Source organism: Oreochromis niloticus, linkage group LG7, assembly GCF_001858045.2.
Source record: "Oreochromis niloticus isolate F11D_XX linkage group LG7, O_niloticus_UMD_NMBU, whole genome shotgun sequence".
Taxonomy (NCBI): domain Eukaryota; kingdom Metazoa; phylum Chordata; class Actinopteri; order Cichliformes; family Cichlidae; genus Oreochromis; species Oreochromis niloticus.
The window spans coordinates 20,810,506-20,830,258 of NC_031972.2; the positions used below are offsets into that span (position 1 = coordinate 20,810,506).

General features: G+C 41.7%; 1 protein-coding gene across 7 annotated transcripts in view; it reads left to right on the forward strand.

Moving 5' to 3' along the window:
* Window positions 1–14,596: 14,596 nt before the first annotated feature.
* LOC100700595 (mediator complex subunit 13L) overlaps window positions 14,597–19,753 on the forward strand; it is an 86,797-nt gene continuing 81,640 nt past the window's right edge. For 2 of the 7 annotated variants that reach the window (XM_025908948.1, XM_025908949.1), the window contains exon 1: window positions 14,597–16,245. In XM_025908948.1, coding sequence (XP_025764733.1) covers window positions 16,174–16,245 — 72 coding nt within the window. In that variant the 5' untranslated portion in view covers window positions 14,597–16,173. The remainder of the gene's footprint in view (window positions 16,246–19,753) is intronic. The other 5 variants (XM_005460195.4, XM_019361073.2, XM_005460196.4 and 2 more) reach the window with 5 other exon arrangements.

The window sequence follows — 19,753 nt, forward strand, 5'->3', positions numbered from 1 at the left end:
GTGGTTTGTTTCAGTGATTGCTTTAATCTCATCACACCTGGTTCTCAAGTTATTATATTTATGGCTTTAACGTTCTCGGAGTATCCACCTCTGAACTTCAGACAAAATATTGGATTTTACGATTAACTGTCTGCAGCGAGGCCTTCCTGGAAGAACACTCTTCTCTGCTGTTTCAAGTGGCAGCATAACAACTTGCTCTTTGTGTGGTCAATTTCTGTTTGACTGACTGTCACTTTCTGATGAAAGAGGCGTAGTTTAACCACTGAAATGGGGGCTCTCTAAAGGACACCAAAGCAGGCGATTTGGGAGCCCAGTTGCTGTAATTTGCCTTGATTGAGTCAGGACAACACAGCTGATGTCACTTCTGTAGATTAAGTGGCTGCATTAAAAAAGCCAAGGGAAAGCTGGTTGTGAGCATCTGTGATCATGTTTGTGCGTTGGTGTGTGTTTTTGGCCCTTTTGACCGTGTCTGGTGGTCATTCAGGTAAGAAAACAGCAGCATGCGTCTACTGTTTGGTCAGGATCTGATAAATTGGCTTATATTTTTGAGTATCTACTTACAGCCATGTTTCAGTACACCCAGGAAAAGTGGCTTATCACTGAGAATCCACAGTATGTTGATGCTGATGGACAGTTTCTAGCAGTCCAGGATGGCATGCCTGAAAGTTTATCAGAAGTTGCCAGAACACTGGAAGCCAAGGACCAGATGTCATCAGCTACCCCAGAACAATTTCTTGTGAGGGAACAAGGTGGGTTGAGGTTTCATACCTTTAACATGATCGCTAACACCATTAATCATGACCTCTTTTGGTCATCCTGCATTCTCAAGATTTGATTTGTGACACTTCTGCTTTGTTAGACTTCAAAAAAGCCGAAGGATCAGCAGTGTGGAAAATTGCCCTGGTAGTAGCCATCCTGCTGGTGTTTATAGTGGGATTGCTGAGCACAGCCTACTACCTGTGTGTCTGGAGAGGAGGCAGGATCTACTATCAGGCTCAGAAGGAGGTTTATGCTTAAATAAAGGAAATGTTTTGAAGTAACTCCCACAAGTCCTTGTCTAATTTGAATTGTTTGTGAATTATGTGAGGATGTTTGCAACACGCTGCTGTTTTGTAACTCTTGACTGATTCAGTGCTACTTTTTCATACTGGTGACTAAAAATGAGGCAGTGATGAAGTCTATAAAAAGGAAAGTGATTACATATAATGAAAGTGATATGGTGGTCCCCAAACCACTGCTCTTTTCAGGCTCTAAAAAGCATTCTTTAGCCCACATGCTGCACATGTTTAATCTTCACCATGTGTCACATGCACATGCCACTTTGTTAGGTACACTTTAACTGCTGGTCAACTGAGCTACTTTCAGCTGCTGTGAGACTCTGTGATACCCTCATGTTGGTCTTCAAGGAGTATTTCCAACAACTTGATGAATCTATGCCATGAAAACTTGAAGCAATTCTTGCTAAGCACTGGGCCTCCTACTTTAAATTTCTGTACCACAATTTATGGAAAGGAACAAAAAAATAGAACCTGCAAGACATTTGTAAACCTGAACTTGTGTTTTTATGTACACTCTACAGATCCAATGCCAATTCTGTAACACGTGCACAAGCCGGGCATCTCCACAGCGATACTGTGTAACTGTAATGAACTACTGCATCTCAAGAGAACCCTTTTCAGACCAAAACTGAGCATTTACATTTATTCAAAATATAAAAGCAGTCACTTGTGCTTGTTGTGCATCTTGCAGCCACTGGGTGTCATCACTAACACAATTTTTGGATAAGGCCTGAGCTGTTTAACTATAAAGAACTGCTTCTGCACAATTGCAATCATGCTGTTGCACTGAGCTTATACTCTATTACATATGGTAATATCTGACCCTGTAAACTGAACCTCAGACCTTTTCTGTTGTGCTGCATGTCCATAAGCTTCATGACTCCAAACTCAGTCTGGCTTTAAGCGCTTTGTTTATGCACCGTTAAAGCCTAATTTTAAAAGTGTATATATTATTTTTAAACTAACAGAATCATTGCTTCTGCCTCTGTGAAGATCTGTGTGAATAATGTGTTTGCTGGCCAGCAGAGACAAAAACGCCCATTCTTGTAGAGGACAAATTGGTCATTGTGTAAATGAGCTTAGGCAGTCTCGTGCCAACATGCCTCAAGGTGCTGTACATCTTGAATGCCTTAATAAAATCTACCTGACCTGTGTTTTCTTTTGCAACCATCAATCTTCCGTTACTAAAGCCCTCCTCTCTTTGCAAACTCTACTTAATGTTCTTGTTGGCCGCCTTTGGCAAACAATTTTGTCTTCATAAGAATTAATCTTGATCAGAATTATGGCAGAGGTGGATGGCAGGCTGTTGGCAAAAACTGTGTAATGCTACGAGTAAAGAGTAATGTTTTAATTCGGTGTCAAGCAGCAAAGCTCACATCAAATCCGCAAACATTTATAAGTCCCCTTTGAGCAATATCAGGTGGCATTAGGGGGCCCATGGAGACAAAACACTGATGAATTGAATTAATCTCCCCTGCTGTGATGGATGGGCCTGTTCACGGGGGCTGGAAAAGGGGAGCATTGTTCATCTGTCACTCCAATTGCCATGTCCCTCTATGATTTGTGCCTGGGTTACGAAGGCCACAAGTGGCCAAAAGACCTCCCTTTCTCCTTCTCACTTGTCTCAGTGTGTGTGTGTGTGTGTGTGTGTGTGTGTGTGTTGTTTTTTTGTTTTTTTCTCTCTCCATGATTTCCCAGCCTTTCATTTGCTCCTCTACACCCCCATAACCCACTCTGATATCCACACAATCTGAAGCAGAAACACACCTCACCCCCAAAACTTGAAGAATGCAAGCATCGACTGCATTATATATATCAGATATATCAGATAAAACTCACATTTGGTGGTGCACTTTATTAAGACTAAAAAGTTGTTCTTTATACTCCAAATGTTGCTCAAGTTTTAACTTCTCTGTGCTCTTTGGAAGTACAGTGCCGTGAAAAAGTATTTGTCCAAACTAAGTATTTTGGACGTGTCACATTTAACTGCTTCATATGGTCAAACAAGTGTTAATATAAGACAAAAATAGCACGAGTCAATACAAAATGCAGTTTCTAAATGATTTCATTTAAAATAGAAGCTATCTAAACCAACGTGGGCCTACGTGGAAAGAGTATTTGCCCTTCCCCCTGCTGAATCATAAATTAACTATGATTAACCACTTTTTTTTTCTTTGACAGCTGAGTTCAATGTCACTGGCGCACCCAGGCCTGATTACCATCAAACCTCACTTAAATAGAACCTATCTGACAAAGTGAGGCAGGCGAAAAGGTCACAAAGAGCAACACATCATGTCATGATCTAAACAACAGCTATGGACTAATTATGCTACTTTCATGCAGTTCCTGTGTAAATATACTGAAGCTAGGTGAAGCCCAGAGTGTCCGATACTAACACGTTTTATCTCCCCTTTAGGCCAGCTTCATTCCTCTCATAAACAGAAGGTACCAGGTAACAGGCAAATATAAATTATGTCAGGCATTAGGAAGACATCTAAAAATATACAGCATCTTTACTTAGCTGTCTGCATGTGTACACTACGTGGCTTTTGCTACGAGGTTAAATTCAAACTCTTCTGCTTGGTGCCTGCTCTCTGAGCTTACGTGCATTATTACGCTCCATTCAAATATGAGTTGAAAGCAGAGATAGTGGTGTTATGCCTTCATTTCTTGTCATAAGGTCTTCCCTAATCCCCTTTTCCTGCTTTAACTGTACAGTCCATGTAAGTACAAACTGGAAGAGTATGAGTACCTTATTTGGGCTTCTTGTCTTTAAAAAAGAAACAGGTTTTTTTGCTTTGACCTTGTGCCTCAGAGTCTCAGACTGGCTTTGCTCTGCTCCTCATGATCCCATATTAAAAAACATTGTATTGACAGTAAGGCGTGTGACTTTCCCTCTTTTGGGAACTTGTTTGAACTTAAACTTGAACACTGCCAAGGCCGCCATCTTGGCTCAGAGCTTTCACTCTGTGTTGTTTCTCTAAAGCGCTTCCCCCTTGAAAAGCAGTTGCCCTGCTAAAGGCTCCGATGTTTGAAGGCCATTCACTGGACAAAGCTCAGATGTGCTCACAGGTTTTGTGCTACATGTGGATAACAAACTAAAATCCAATCAGCTGCTGGTTGATATCTGGTGCCTGCGAGCAGACTGTGCTGCTGAGCGCTGTGAAACACTCGGTAGGTGGACTGGAGTTAAAGCAGCAGTCATGCCCAATAAAGCCTGAAAGTGAGGGTGTCAGTTTAGCTCACTGGCTGGAGCAGATGACCCATGTGCCATAAGGCTATTGCAGAGGCCCGGGTGTGAATCTGCCCCAGGCTGTTTCCTGCTCTCTCTCTCTCTCTCCCAGCTTTTGTCTTAAATCTAAACTGTCCTGTCATAATAAAGGGTAAAAAGGCCCAAATAAGAAGAGGAAAAAGGATGCTGCTGCATTGCTGTGGTATGTGTATGTGTTAAACTTGAAAAAGTTGGTAAATTACAATAAGATGCTATGGAAAGCATAAGTATCTTGTTTAGTGAATGCTGATATAGGTTTCAATCAACAAGATAACAAAGGTTTTGGAGCTACGCTGGATAAGATCTAGAAGAAGTGGTCTGGTTGGTAGCCTTTTACAAGTCTGTCCATGCATGTTGCACAGCACATATTTACTGCTGACTTCTCTTGAGTTAGGGCACGTCTACTAATTGGAAGGTTGGTGGTTCGATCCCCGGCTGCTCTGGTTTGTATGCCAAAGTATCATTACGCAAGAGTGAAAAAAAACAGCCCATTTACCATAGCCAGTCAACTAAGAAATAGACAGAAAAGCTCCCTTTAAAACCACATTTATTAAATTCATGATGATTTCTCTGAACACCAGAAATATCCTGTGTTTTTTCATTTGACTCTCAGATAAAAGGGCAGGAAAAAAGTCTGTTCTCTTTAAGATAAAATCAACTAAAACGAATGGACAAAATTAAAATGATTAGAACTGGGCCATAATTATATCCCTCTACTGGTAAAAGCATTAAAAAAAGCCTAAAAAGTGGTGGTTGCTACACAACTCGGTCTCTTTCGCTCTCTCTCACAAATGCACACACGCGGCTCTTAGTGCCCCCCTTTTAGTGAAGGACTATGTTTGTGGAAAGGCCATTTTAAGGGCACCAACTGAAATGTTTAACGTTCGCCGGTCGATTTATTGAGGTCAGGGGAAGGCTACGTTTTGAAAAATAGAAGAGCGGGTCGTGTTTGGATTGATTTTCATGAATGATTTTATGCTGTGAGCAAAAGAGAAACAAAAGACAATCACAGCACATCAAATCACGGCCACAAAAGAAAATAAGGGGAGGCGACATAAAAAATGAAGGCCACGGCCAGAGCCGTGTCACTGAGCGTTAAGCTAATAAATATCAGTTTGTTTCTTGGAAATGTGAAGACAAAGAGCGTGAAGAACTCTGCTGGATTAAGCTGTTACAAGTGTTGAAGGGGGGAAGAAGGGGGTATTAGCACATTGTTGCTATTGTGTAGTTGCTGATTTATTTTCAACTTGAAAATAAACTCCAAAGAGAGTATTTGAGTTGAAAATGTGGGGTGAAATAATAATAGCATTCAACACTAAATCATTAAAAAAAAATAACATCAGATATTACAGCTGGGAAATCTATATGGTGTCATTAAAAGACCTATATTCTGCTATAGGGAAATAAGGGTCTTCATTTTGATAAATGATAACAACACTGCCTTTTATTCATGTGGTTCAGTATTTATTGGCTTAACATACATCCGACTCTGGTATTGGTATTGGCTCAATACTAGCATGACAGAACTGCTACGTTGTTTCTATCCTCTATGTTCTGCATTTAGCTCACTTAATTCTGTTAAATAAATTGTTACCTTTTTGGAAATGGAAAAAATACACCTCAAAGATATACTGTGAAATCTGCCTTCACCTTTTTCTGTTGACTGTCACGTCTGTTTTGTTTATAGCCTATGGCACATTTAAAAGAACAGAAGTGGAGACAGACACGTTACATTCCAGGTCTCTAACAAACCTAGTTTCAAAACACATGAAAAGCTAAAAGGTGTTTTGTTAACTTATTATTGTGGAAAGTAAAACTCACAGTTATTTAGTCATCATTGAAAGCTGTTCAGAATTTGCAAGTTGATGATATGATTCATCTCATAAGTCATGAGGCACTGCTTGGCCCCACGTAAGCCTCCTTTATAGGTTAAAGATATTGGTTTTGGTATCAGTGATACTGATCCTGTATGTCCTTGGTATCAGTGTTGCCAAGCACTACCGTGTGATACAGTCTGTGTGCTCTGCATGCTGGCAGAGCTCTCGCTCCCTCTCTCTTTGTGAAATGAATTAGGAGAACATGAAAACTGAGCAGACCTTCAGCGATACATTATGTATGAGAGCGCTTGAAGGCTCCTGCTGAATTCTGTTCAGGTGGCATCAGAGGGTGCAGCCAAGTGGAAATGTTGGCGTGGTCACTTAAAGCCCACTATCTGTGGTAATCTTTCTACATGAAAGCGCCACACATGACTCCAGCCATACTCTTCCACAACAAAACCACGTTTCTATAGTGGCTGCTGAGGATTAAAGGCCTCGCTCTAACCTCTGGGCTATCTTCTACCCTGCATAACTTTGCAGCTGCTATTTGCAATGTAAATTAAAATCTATATGTTGTTTACCGTCTCGCACTTGTGTGTGCTAATCACCTTCTCTGCATCGTTAGAGGCTCGCCGCGTACACCCTGTGCAGCAGTGAGTGTGACAGCTCGACGTAATTCTGAAAATCAGATAACGTACCATATGATTCCTCATCTTCTGTTGTTGCGCGATAACATCTAATTTCCCCATCTCTTGAGTCATCTTACAAAGACATCATCTGCTCATCGTGAAATCAATATGCTGCGGAAACACCATTACAACAGTCTTCACAGCGTGCTTGAGTGAATCACCCAAGATCTGAGATGAAAAACGCACACGCAGGGAGACAAAGAGGCGCACACACGCAGGTACACAAGAACACCGTCTCCTCCGCTGTGTCCTTGCATATAATAAGAATAATTCGACTTTCGGTGTGTAATTTAAGTTCGTCTCATTGCACATTCAGGAAAATATCTAATCAGGAGATCGGCACCGGTATCAGGATGAATTGTGGTGGGTTCATAGGGGACAGAGAGAAAAGCACAGTGCTGTCTTTAGTAGTAGGGAAAAAACCTAAATAAAACAGAAAAATATTAAAACATGCAGGCAGTGCTGTCCCCTCACTGAAAAAAGTTGGTTTAAGAGACAAGCAGGTCAGGTAGGGCCGCTCTGTTTCCTCACATGTAGATGCTTCCACAGTCCCACACATGAGGACAAATTAAAGGAAAAACAGGAATAAACTGCATGGGTAAGATGATGAGTCCCAGAGTACTTTAATGGGGTTTGGCTCTGATTACAAAGTTCCTGGAAGTCAAGCGGAGGGAGAACGAGGATCACTATCATGAAAGACATTCCCTCATTTGGTGCTTTGATGGATGGTGGTAGACAGCGCTGTCTGACGCGTCAGGCTAAAATCTCCCATGGACATTCAGCTGGGTTGCATAAGATCCACATCATATTAATGCTCATCAAACCATTCGGTGACTCCTCGTGCAATATTGATGGGGCCATTGTCATCCTGGAAGAGACCACTTCCGATGTTTCATGATAGGATGAAGGTAATCAACCAGGGCAATTTACTTTAAAAAATTTTTTTTTTTTTTTTACAATGACCCTTCATTTTAAGGAGACTATCTGATGCAAATCATGCAAACAAAATCCCCAGATCCTCCAGATTCCCACACAGATGGAGCAGAGGATCCTGTTTTTTTCCTTTCATTCATCACCTTTCTATATGCAATGACTAACTGGTGATTTTAAAGTAGCTCTAGGTGCAAATGAATGACCATGAATGGTTATCTCTCTCTGTTAACCCTGTAATGGACTGGAGACCTGTTTGTACTGTACTGCCACCTTTTCCCAAAAGTTGGCCCTCAGCTTTGCAACCCTTTAAAAGATTAGTAAGTGTCAGTCACTGAAATTATTTGCTTTACTACTGACAACAGAAGAGTCAACCACCATGCTGGTGTCTCTGTGAGACTTTGAGCTAAGTGCTAACACAAGCATGCTCATAATAATAACTGTAACACTCTGACGCTGAGCAGGAACAGCATAATGTTTAACATGCTAATGTCTGCAAATTGGCACTAGACAGAAAGCAAAGCATTAAACCAAAGCATCAGACAAAATAAAATATGGATGGTGGTGGTTCTACACGATGGAGCGGGGCTCAGAATGACAACTGAGAAGTGAAATAAACAAAAATAAACAAAAAATATTTTGGCCTGCATCCCTTAATATGATAAAATAAAATAATCTGCCTCCATCTCAGCCTCGTCTCTCTGACTTTGTCTCCAAATTGCCCACCTGAGCTGTCCCTTTGATAGACTCATTTCTAATCTTCACATCTTCCGCTCTGCCATAAATCATACCAGGTCTCTCTATCCTCATGTAAACCTTTCCTTTCAGTCTTTGCTGCTATCGCTCTGTCACAAATCACCCCTGACACTCGTCTTCACCTGCTCCACCTTGCCTGGACTCTCTCCTTTGGGTGTCTTGTGTACTGTCTATCGCTTTGGATTGTAGGTATTTAAACTCATTTACCTTCCCTACCTCTTCTCCTTGCACCTTTCCACCTGTCTCCTTTTCACTCACGCATATATTCTGTCTTACTTGACTACTGACTTTCATTCCTCTTTTCTCCAGTGCATGCCTCCACCTCTCCAGCCTCTCTTCCACCTGCTCCCTGTTCTCACTACAGTTCACAGTGTTGTCTATAAACATCAGTCCACAGAAACTCCTGCCTGACCTAATCTGTCAGCCTGTCCATTACCAGCAAACAAGAAGGGGCACAGACCAGCTTAAACCCATGTGTCAGTCCTACTGCACTCCACGCTGCTGTCTCGCTGCCCTCATACATGTCCTGCACCATCCTCACCATCGCCACTTCTGACTTCCTCATGCAGTACCACAGTTCCTCTCTTGGCACCCTATCATATGCTTTCTCTAGATCCACAAAGACAGTGCAGCTTCCTCTGACCTTCTCTATACTTCTCCATCAACACTCTCAAAGCAGACATCACATCTGCAGTGCTCTTTCTCAGCCCGCTGTCAGCTCTGATTGTTACCGAGCTTCAACAACTCCTTCCGAGAGCTTCACGATATGGCTCCTCAGTTTTATCCCTCTGTAGTTACTACTCTGCGCGTCAGCCTTGTTTTTAAAAAATCAGTACCGGTACACTTCTTTTCCATTCCTCAGGCCTCTTCACTCACTCTCCCGGATTGCCCACTGCCCTCTCTCCTAGACATCTCCATACCTGCACAGGTAAGTCATAGACAATTTAATAAAGACAGTAAGATTAATCTTTTTGGAAATATGAATGTATGTATAAAATAACTGAGCCAATTAATAATGTAAATGTTGATCACCTGGCTTTCAATAATCCGATGGTGCACTATTAAAAGGAAAGGTATCTTCTCAGTCATTAGGATTCATCCTCTAAGAGGAAATGTGTATGCAAAATCTGATGATGATGCTTTTACTGTCTTCTAGATATTTACACCAGTGGTGGATCAAGTGACTGACCAACATGCAACGTACCTAGAAATGCAGACACTAAGCTTGCAAATCGTTTAAAATGGATTGTCTTTAGAATATTTGGCTCTGGGCTTATGATGGCCAAGTTAATATGCAGTAACCTGACGTGGAGCCCAACAGCTAGACAGTATCTTCCTAAAAGTCAAAGCAAAATCAGATTGAGCAGTTAAAAACAATAACAACAACGAGCCGATGACAGCCTAGGAGAAGTCAGACCTGTAGACATCCCCTCTTTTAAAGTCCCTCTCTCTCCTTCTCTCTCTGGCACTGCTATAATTTTCCCGGGTGAAATGATGGATGAGGCGGTGTCAGCCCATGTTCATTATAATGCACACTATCTATTCTTCTCAGCCAGACTCTCCGCGCTCCAGGAAATGCCAGAGTGGTATTGGACCCACGAAGAGAGGCGAGAATCCCATCTGATTTTACCGAGAGGATTTGCTGCTAGGTGCATGTTAACTCAGCACACGGTAATTCATCAATCGCTAATGAAGATACTGCGAGGCTACTGCTCATTCTCAAAAGAAACACATTCCTCTCTGGCTGTGAATGATGAACTCCCTTTGATGCCCATAATCCCCTGCAATATGCTCATCTTGAATTAATAATAATGTGGATGGCGGCCTTTGTGTGAAACATTTGGAAAACACAGCAGTGTTTGTCCCTGAAAACTGATTTTCGCAATCACATTAAAGTAACGTCTTCATAATGTGTAAATCCATGGCTAGGAATGTCTCTAGTTCTGCCTTATCAAAAGCAATCAACTACATGTGCAAGCTGCATCACAACCTTAAAATAAATTTCCTGTGGGTGGTCAAACATGGCACGGTGGTGCAGTGATTAGCACTGTCGCCTCACAGCAAGAAGGTTGTGGGTTTTAATATACCGGCTGGCTGGCTGGGAAATTTGTGTGGAGAAAGCACGGATTGCTCTATTAGCCCAGCAACAGACTGGTGTCCTGCCCAGGGTGTACCGTGCCTCTCGCGCTATGACAGCTGGGGTGTCCACCACCACTATAACCTTAAATTGGATGAGCAGAAGAAAATAGTTTTATGGAGGCGGCCTAACAAGATGACAATTATTTGTGTTTTTTTATTATTCACACCCTTATGTGACCATTTTTTGGCCCTCATATTAGATAAATAGCCTAAATGTGTGCTACTCTTGATTATAAACTTGACTCTAAAATAACACAGTGGATGTGGATGTTATTTTTTGACATGTACCTAACCCACCCTGGCAAAGGCAGCCCCTTCTCCAAGTGTCAGCTGCCTCGGCAACGGAGCAGGGTGACCCAGCACGCCGTATAAACACTGCTCAGCACTGCCTCCAGGAACACAGCAAAAAGCACAAAGTACTGATTTGGACTCCAAAGATCCCGATCAGATCAAGTGACCATGAGATTTGCCAGAACAAACGCGATGCACAGATATCTCACCACCCAACGAATCCAAAGGCTCTGCTGCCCACATTCCCATGGGAGGTCCTGTGTCTGTGCCCACATGAGTCAGAGCTGTTTTGGTATCACAGGGGACAGGGCTGATTTCTGTGAACAACTTTTATTTGCTCCACAGCAGTTTCACAGTTACAGGAAATGTCTTTGTTTGACATTGTTCATGTGGTGCAAACCTTTTCAAGCGTATTAGTAACAGAAAAAAAAATCTTACTAATAAGGATGTTTTCCAACTTAAACTTTGGCTGTTATATCTCATCATAAATATTTCATATCACTGATAAATATTTACGAATTGCAACCACATTTTTTAGGAGCTTTAATAAAACTTGATGTCCTGCCTGATATAAAGCGTCCTTTTACATGTCAGGAGACACACTTCCTGAATAAAGCGCACGCGGATGCACGGCACAACTAAACAGATTGTCCGGACAAACATATTATCTTTAATCACAGCAGTAATGCTTCCTTTCTCCTCGGTCAGCAGGGGCCTGACAAAGGGGAAATGTGTGGCATATTGAAATAGATTTATTCAAACTGATAGCATCTCATCCTATCAGCTTCACACCAAGTGGGCCAAACTGTCTTCAAAGCCTTTAAGGGTGTATTGAACAAAAGAGGGGGGGAAAAGTGTCCAAATGAGTTCTGGATCATTCCTGGAGCAAAGGGATCAATAACCACCAGGCTAAGCTCCTCTCGCTCATCCATCTGATTCATATCTTGCCCCCTCCCTGCTTTTTTTCTTTTCTTTTTTTTTGCGCAGATATAAGAGGAATCACCAGACTAAAGGCTTCTGCTCTGTGGCAATATGTACCAGCTACTGGCTGTTTTCTCAAATACATAAAGCTGTACGTAGTGATTAATGTGAGAACTGAACCAATGTCAGGATGGACTAGATAAGTCAGCATATTGCGATCTTCACTGGAAACATAAGGCAACAAAGGGAATATACAGACATCCATAAATAGCTCTGTTAGATCTGGAATTAGAGGTAACGTCTCTTGTGTGGAAAGGATCTTCTGATTAGCCTGGAAGTGCCACTGAGCAACTGTTTACACACTTCAAATAAGGTTCAGATGGCTGCATATTTCCCAAAGCTGCAACCCAAGTTTGCATCACGTGTCCACCTGACAGTCATGGCTCACATGATTACATTAATCAAAACACTACATCAGTCAGTTATTGTTAGTATTATTACAAATACTGTCTTCATATTACTAATTTCTTTTTATATATATTATTCATATATGTCACTTTTTGAATGCATCTAATGATTCATACAAAGGCTGTGAGACACTGGTTGCCCTTCTCAGCTGCTTTTTCTCTAAAGATAACATCTCAGTTCAACAGAGGGAAAATAATACACGGGCAGGTGGTTTTGCGGTGTGTAAGCACTTAAAAATCATTATATGACTCCAAATGAAAAAGTCAGATCAGGTCAGTGTTCAATGACATATTTCATTTTTCTGAGGGCGGAGAGATGAAAAGCTTTTGGGCTAAATAAAGTAACTATTGAATCTTAAGGCCTCTAGGGGGATCCACATGCAAAGGTCTGCATATTCTTCTGTTTTGAGCAAGAGCAGCCCAGTTACTTCAGTGTAGTCAGAAAAGACATTCTCTTTTCAGATAAAAAGAGCATCAGGTTAGCATATCTAAGTAAACGCTGAGCAAGCTTAAAGACCGAAGCCAGTTAACTTTGATATCCAACCATAAAGAAAACCCAGACAAATATAATGTATGTACAGCATATGAGTCACTAACAGTAACACAAATATTTTATGTGCTGACTTCTGAATGGCCTCTGCAGTACAAGGAAAGAGTGTCTGCATAATAATGCTTTGTTCTTAAGCCTCAATGGAGACTGCTTGACACAGGACCCGAACCGCATGTTTATGGATGGAGTTTACAAAATCTCTAACAGTACACTTGTAATATAAATATAACTTGTGTACACTGCATTGACAGAATAATAATCAGTACATATTATTATAATGCGCTTCCACTGTATAGATTAAATCAAGCAAAATTGGAATATTTCCAGGCAATGTCATGTCTCTGGTATTCTCCCTGGAAACTTACCGGACTTACTGTTTTTAAATTTGAAATTAAAACTTAACAACAAGCTACACGTTAAAAGATATTTCCTAGTTCTTAATTTTCTCGCTTTTCACATTGTTTATTTGATCATTTTCATGCTAAAACAATAACAACACATATTACAAAGAAAACAGTGTTCAGTGACAGCATTTGCTAAGTGTATATACAACAGTTGATCTTGAGAGGAAACCAACAAATCTCTATTCAAACCTGCATTTATCAAATGTGTGGCCTTTATGTTTTGGAATATGTAAAGCTGTAAGCAAATTACAGAGGTACTTTCACTTTTAATGCTGTTTTAATGTATAGTAAAAGCTTTAGCAAACTATTGCCCAGTTACCAAAGCCTGAATGGGGCCGTATCAGCAGGCTACTATTATCTCCCAATATTAGCTATTTGTTGATCAATCATTAATAACACCCGATAGATAAAAATGTAAAATGCAAAGAGACGAAAGAAACACCCTTCAGCATAGTTTCATCACCAGGTGAATAACTTAATAACTAACTGGAATTCGGTATCTTAATTTAAAAAAAAATGTGCTTGACTGTTTTCTTTTTTTGTAAAACTGTACATTTGAAAATTCATTGATGACAGCAACAATTATATTTTAGCATTAAAAATATATTCAAAATGCATTTCAGCATTTTTAAATGTTTTTAAAAATAAATATTTAACTTTATTGACACCGTACACTAAAACAATAGTTGGGGCTTGGGGCTAGGGTGGGGTTCATGGTGGGGCTAGGGTGGGGTTCATGGTGGACTTGACTCATGATAACCGGTGTATCTTTTAAATCTTAGCTGCGGCCCTGAATACAACCACTCTAAATAACTCCCAATCTTTGGTTTGAGTCATATTGAGTATTTTTATTTTTTCGCGTGAGAAAAGCCTCAGAAATGTTTTCAGATAATATGTGATGCACATGCTGAGTGTAAGACTAACCTACATAGATATCTCTTATGAAACACAGTGTGCTCAGTAAGTCATTCTGACCTCTATTCTGTCACATCCTCTGTTGTGAGAGCACAGATACATTATGTAACCAATGCATCACAGAATGACACCGTGCAGTGATAAAAAATAAAAAAATATAATAAATAAAATAATAACCCTTCACTGCGCGTTTCAGGCAGAACAAAAGATCACAGAAACAAAGCGCACATGGCAACAATAAAGGAATCTCGGCGACTGTCGCGTCCGCCTCTAATATCAAATACACTCAACTACTGTAATCCTGGACTTTGATCACGTGAGTACAAACTTGGCCAAATGGAAAAGGCGAGTCTCGGGTAGTACGCTTCCGACCGCCATTACATTACAATGCGCGGTGGGCTGGACGATCGTGCGCGAAGAAACGCCACAGCGCTCGGCGTAAAACAAACAGACACGGAGGGTGAGAGTGACACATTCGGGCTGCGCGCACGCATACACTTCCATAGCTGCATAATAACGCCATCTGAGAGATAAACAATGAGGAAGGAGTCGCCGCCGAGGAAACCAAACACGCCTTTGAGGATTTAATTCAATAGCGAAAGAGAAACAGGAGGATGCGCTTTTAAATGCCGAGGTGGTGCTTTATGAGACATTTCAAATATATTTATATCTGCAGCATGCAACATATTCTTTATGTCAGCAACGGGCGCCAGACAAGGACGGCCACTTCTGCTTGAACTGTGCGTTTTTAAAGAAATCCTACCTGATATATGTATTTTTTTTTTCTGGTGTGCAAGACTGAGGCTGTTGTGGTCGCGAGAGGACGTTTCGTAATGATATAAAGCTGAAAGGAAGGAAGGATTTTTTCAAACCTCCGTCTGCACAGACGCCTGTTTGTCGTTTTCCTGCTGGTGGAGTGAGCCCTGTAAGAATAGTTTTTTTCTTGTCTCAACGCTTTGACTCATGATTCAGGCTAACTGAGGAACCCGCTCGACTTTGTCCGTCCTGCCGCGGAGGTGCACTTGGTTGGTTGGTTGGTGTGTGTTTGTGTGTGTGTGGAGGGGGAAGCTTTTTCTTTTTTAGAGACCTCTCCGTCTGCGCTCCCGTTTAATTCAAGAGCAACAGAGGGATTAAACATTCCTGCCCGCACCACCCGTTTGTGTGTGTGTGTGTTTGTGAGAGACACGCACACTGGGGTTACATTATTGTGAGAGGAACGGTTGTGACAAGAAAGACGGCTATAAATAGCACACGCGATTCTCGAAAACTATCACAAGTGGTGCATCAGCTTGTGGAAACGGAATCAGATATCCTGCGTGCTCCTCAACTTGATTGTTTCGCACTGCAGCGATTATATTTCAAGAAGTTTTGACTCTTTAATTTTTTTTGTTTGTTTTAGGAGGAGGAGAGGAGAGGAGGTAGGCTGTTCCCAGAGCGAGGAAGAAAAGGGAGTCGTCGTCCCCCCCCCCTACAAATGGATTACGGTCATTTAATGATGAAACTATCCGCGGAGAGACTGATTTGGAAACAGGCGGATCTTCCTCGGGATTGAAATGGATACATTTGTGCGCTCTCCGGCTGTTGACAGTGATCAGATTTGGAATCGCCCGACCTGGATTGTAACAATGTTGTGATCCCCCGCTCACGCTTGGATATATCAACACTACAACACAGGCATTTTTTTTATTTTATTTTTATTTTTTTAATGCATTCTGCACTTCTTTTTGAATACGCCCATCAGACCACTCCGAGCCTATTATCCGGACCTCTTGTGAGGTTATAAGCCTGCTTGTTTTGTTTTTTTTATTTAATTTTTTTTTTTATATATATATTATTATTTTTTATTTTTTTATTTTTTGGGGGCAGACTCGTGAGGGAACCGATTTGTCAGCCCCTGCTCGGTGTTTGATAACCGATGTAGGATTTCGACATGCCCTGCGCTGACGACCCCAAAGGCGGACCATTATGACTACATCGGCGAATTGGGTGGCTAACGGGGCAAGCCTTGAGGACTGCCACTCCAACATCTTCTCTCTGGTACGGTATTAATAAATCACGTTCGTCACAGACACGCGAGGCGGTTGTGATGGACAAGTCATAAGACAGTGGGGAGGCATGCTTTAATGTGTGCCTGCTGTACAAAGGTGAACCAATCGGTGATGTTGTTATTAGGCAATCATTAACACGGGTTAGTGATTCGGAATAAACAGCATATTTCATCACTATATGCCTGATATCATAAAAGGAGGGTTTAACGAGAATAAATCAACTTTGCTATCACATTTTCAAACCAAACCAAATCTCGTGACGCTTTAAAATGCAGGGTTCAAATGCTACCACAACTGACTGGCCAATTATTTGTGTGTTTGCATGAATCTGGCAAGTAAACAATAGATAAACAGTCATTTCTTTTCTCCCTATGAAGAGCACAGTGGCCATTATCCTCCACCCCCTTTAAATAATCATTTCACTGGAAATCTTGCAGGAACTCTAATGCATTGCCAAGCAACTAACTTGGAAAGGAGCCCTGCTGCTGCCACTGTCAGATATCTCTACAGCCAGAGACTAAAGAAAAAAAACAAAAACAAATAAAAAAACCCCCCAAAACTCTGATTTTCAGAAAATAATAGTTTTATGCATGGCGCTGCTAGAAAAAAATGCTACCTAGCTCATAACTTGGAAATAGAAGAAGATCTGAGAATGAGAATTAGTGGAATAATTGTCTCACAGGAGATTTTTTTTTTTTTTAAAAAAGCAAGAGAGATCTTGACAGGCAGCATCATGTATTAGGCACACAACGGAAGCAGCACTTTCGCACTGAAAACAAGGTGTTTTTGACTCTCCAGGCAGCAGCATTTTTGCAGAGGGTGGAAGGGAACTGAGCGGCGGTGCTTTCACAGTTTTTCATCCTGCAATCAGCGAGTTAACTGTCTTACTACAACAGGCAGCCAAGTGGAAAGGCATGCAGTAGACTGAGCTCAGGCGCAGGCTGCCGCTGAGAACCACAACAACATATGGGTCCTGGGGGGCTTTAGGTGATCATGCAGGTTGTCGACCTGCAACAGCAGTTGGGCCCCTGTTACACTACATACAGAAGTTATAGAGGCACATGTCACAAAGTATGGTCATGATTTAAAAACCACGACACAAAACAGGAGATAGGGGAAGAATAGACTTTGTAGTTAGCACAGAAAGTCAAAATGAATCATCACTTCTTCTTTCTTGTGTACTTGAGTAATATTGGTGTCTGTAACTGGAACAAACGGGGGAATCTCGAGCTATTTGAGACGCTTGTTTGGATTGCAGTCGCACAGAAACACGGGCATTACGCTAGAAGTCTTAAATTTTCTCAGCCTGACAGAAAAGAAAACATCGATTGCCTCTCTGTCACCGTGTCATTCGCGGATATTCCCTTGTGTGTGCGTGGGTGTGTGTCGGGGGAGAGAGCTTACATTCACTCGCTGTGGCATTATTGGCCATCGTGAACATCCCTTTCAAACGCAGGGAGAAAGAGACCATCCATCAGCTGGCTTGTTTAGAATATTTATGACTGGCTGGTGCCTAAGTGGTTGCTCACTGGCAGGACTCATGCAGCGAAGTCCAAGACGGGACAAAACACTAATGAGACACCAAGTGTCCTGGTTAGAGGGGATGATGGAGACAAAGAGACAGCAATAAAGAGTTGCATTTTGATGCTCATGTGACAAAATGCGGCAGAGGTGGAGGTTGAGGTGCTGTTAATATCACCTGAAGGGGATGAAATGAATCAGCAAACAAAAACCTCTGCAGATTTGCGCTTATTGTTTCCTGCAGGCGTCGCTTTAATGCAGAAACGGTTATCGATTAGTGGATGGGATATTGATCAACAAGGAGAGTAATTATTACCTTTATTTAACCAGGAAGTCCCAATGAGATCAGATCTGTTTTACAAGGGAGGCTTGGCCAAGGTAATCAATCACAATATAATATATATATATATAATATACTCAAAAAAGAAAGATACAAATACAACTTAAAATACAAGATCTACAGCATAATGTAGAATATATAAATACTCATAACATTTAACATCCACAGGTCTCCTGCAGTGCATTCATTCCTTATGATGCTTTTAAATTCACCACTAGATGCAGGCATGCTGGAGATGAGGTCTTTCTGTCAGAACTATAAGCACATCAGGAAACAACCATTTAGAGGAAAATAGCTGGTAACTGTTACAAAGGTAGAGTGGAAGTGTAGCTACTATTGCTTTGTAGATTAGATGAACCAGTTACTCCTATTCTTCTGATTTTATGAATCAGTCGAAGGCAGAGTCAGGTTTTTTTTTCTTTTTCATGACAGTAAAACTGCCTCTGAGGTGGGATGTTTTTTTGTTTTTTTTATCTTTCCCTCTAGGTTGTGTTCTAGTGGCTAATCACTGAGTGCTCCTGCTCTGACAGCCTGTTAAACAGCATTCCAGCATGCATTAACCTTGTCGCTCACACCGACTTGCTTACTGTTATTGCAACCCGCACCAGTAAAAAAACCAAAAAAAAACAAAGGTACCTTAGGAAGCATAAGCTCCCATAATGTGGGAACTTCATGGGGGCACGGCAGGATTACTGTCATGAGCTCCGTGTGGCCCGTGTCAGATTCTTGAGATTGCTGCAATCACACAACCCACAAAACAACTGTCTTGTGTGCTGGAGATCATCCATCTGTGACAGAAAGCAAACAAGAACCTTTTAGGTGGGAGGCAAAAAAAAAAAAAAAAAGAAAAGAAAGGAAAAAGAGGTGACATGGTGAGCTAAGTCGAAGTGGCATTGAAACAGGGAAGGGTGGAGGAAAGGGAGAAGAGGAGAAACAGGAATGTTTTGGGCTAAAGGAGCGAGCAGAGAGGGAGAGGCTGATGGACTGAAGCAGAATCTGTTTTCATTTTAGGAAAGTATTATGACTGATGTGCATTTCCTGACTGCTAGCCTCAGCCTATTTGAGCGAGAAACTGAGAGTGAAAGAGTGAGACAGAGCACGAGAGAAAATTAAAGAGGGAGAATGTAATGGGAAAGAGAGGGAGAGAGAGAGGGAACAGTCATCTTTCTGTGGACTGGGCAGGTTCTTATAAGACTGAGTCCCAGCCTGAATATGAAACGCAAGGAGGAGACAGTTAAGAGCCTCACAACACAGGAAGCCTCTGTGTGTGTGTGTGTGTGTGGGTTTGCACTGGGCACACTGTAAACCATGCAGACTCTGGAGGCAAACTTCAAACACCCGTCATATTATACACACAGGCAGACAAACACACCCGGAGATGCTTTCACAAACACAAGCAGCAACACAAAAAGAGAGGTGGTGGTTGTGGTGGTGGTGCTGGTGGGGGGGGGTTAAGAAAAATAAACACCCACATTCCCACACTCAAACATATGTATCGCAAAAGTGCACGCGCACACTAAAGTCCTCCTCCCACTCTGGCGTGGTGGTACACACCACGCGCCTCGTCGCCTTCATCCGGGGTGTGAATGTATCCTACATCCCAGGCTTGTGCAAACATATGTGGAATGGAGAGACC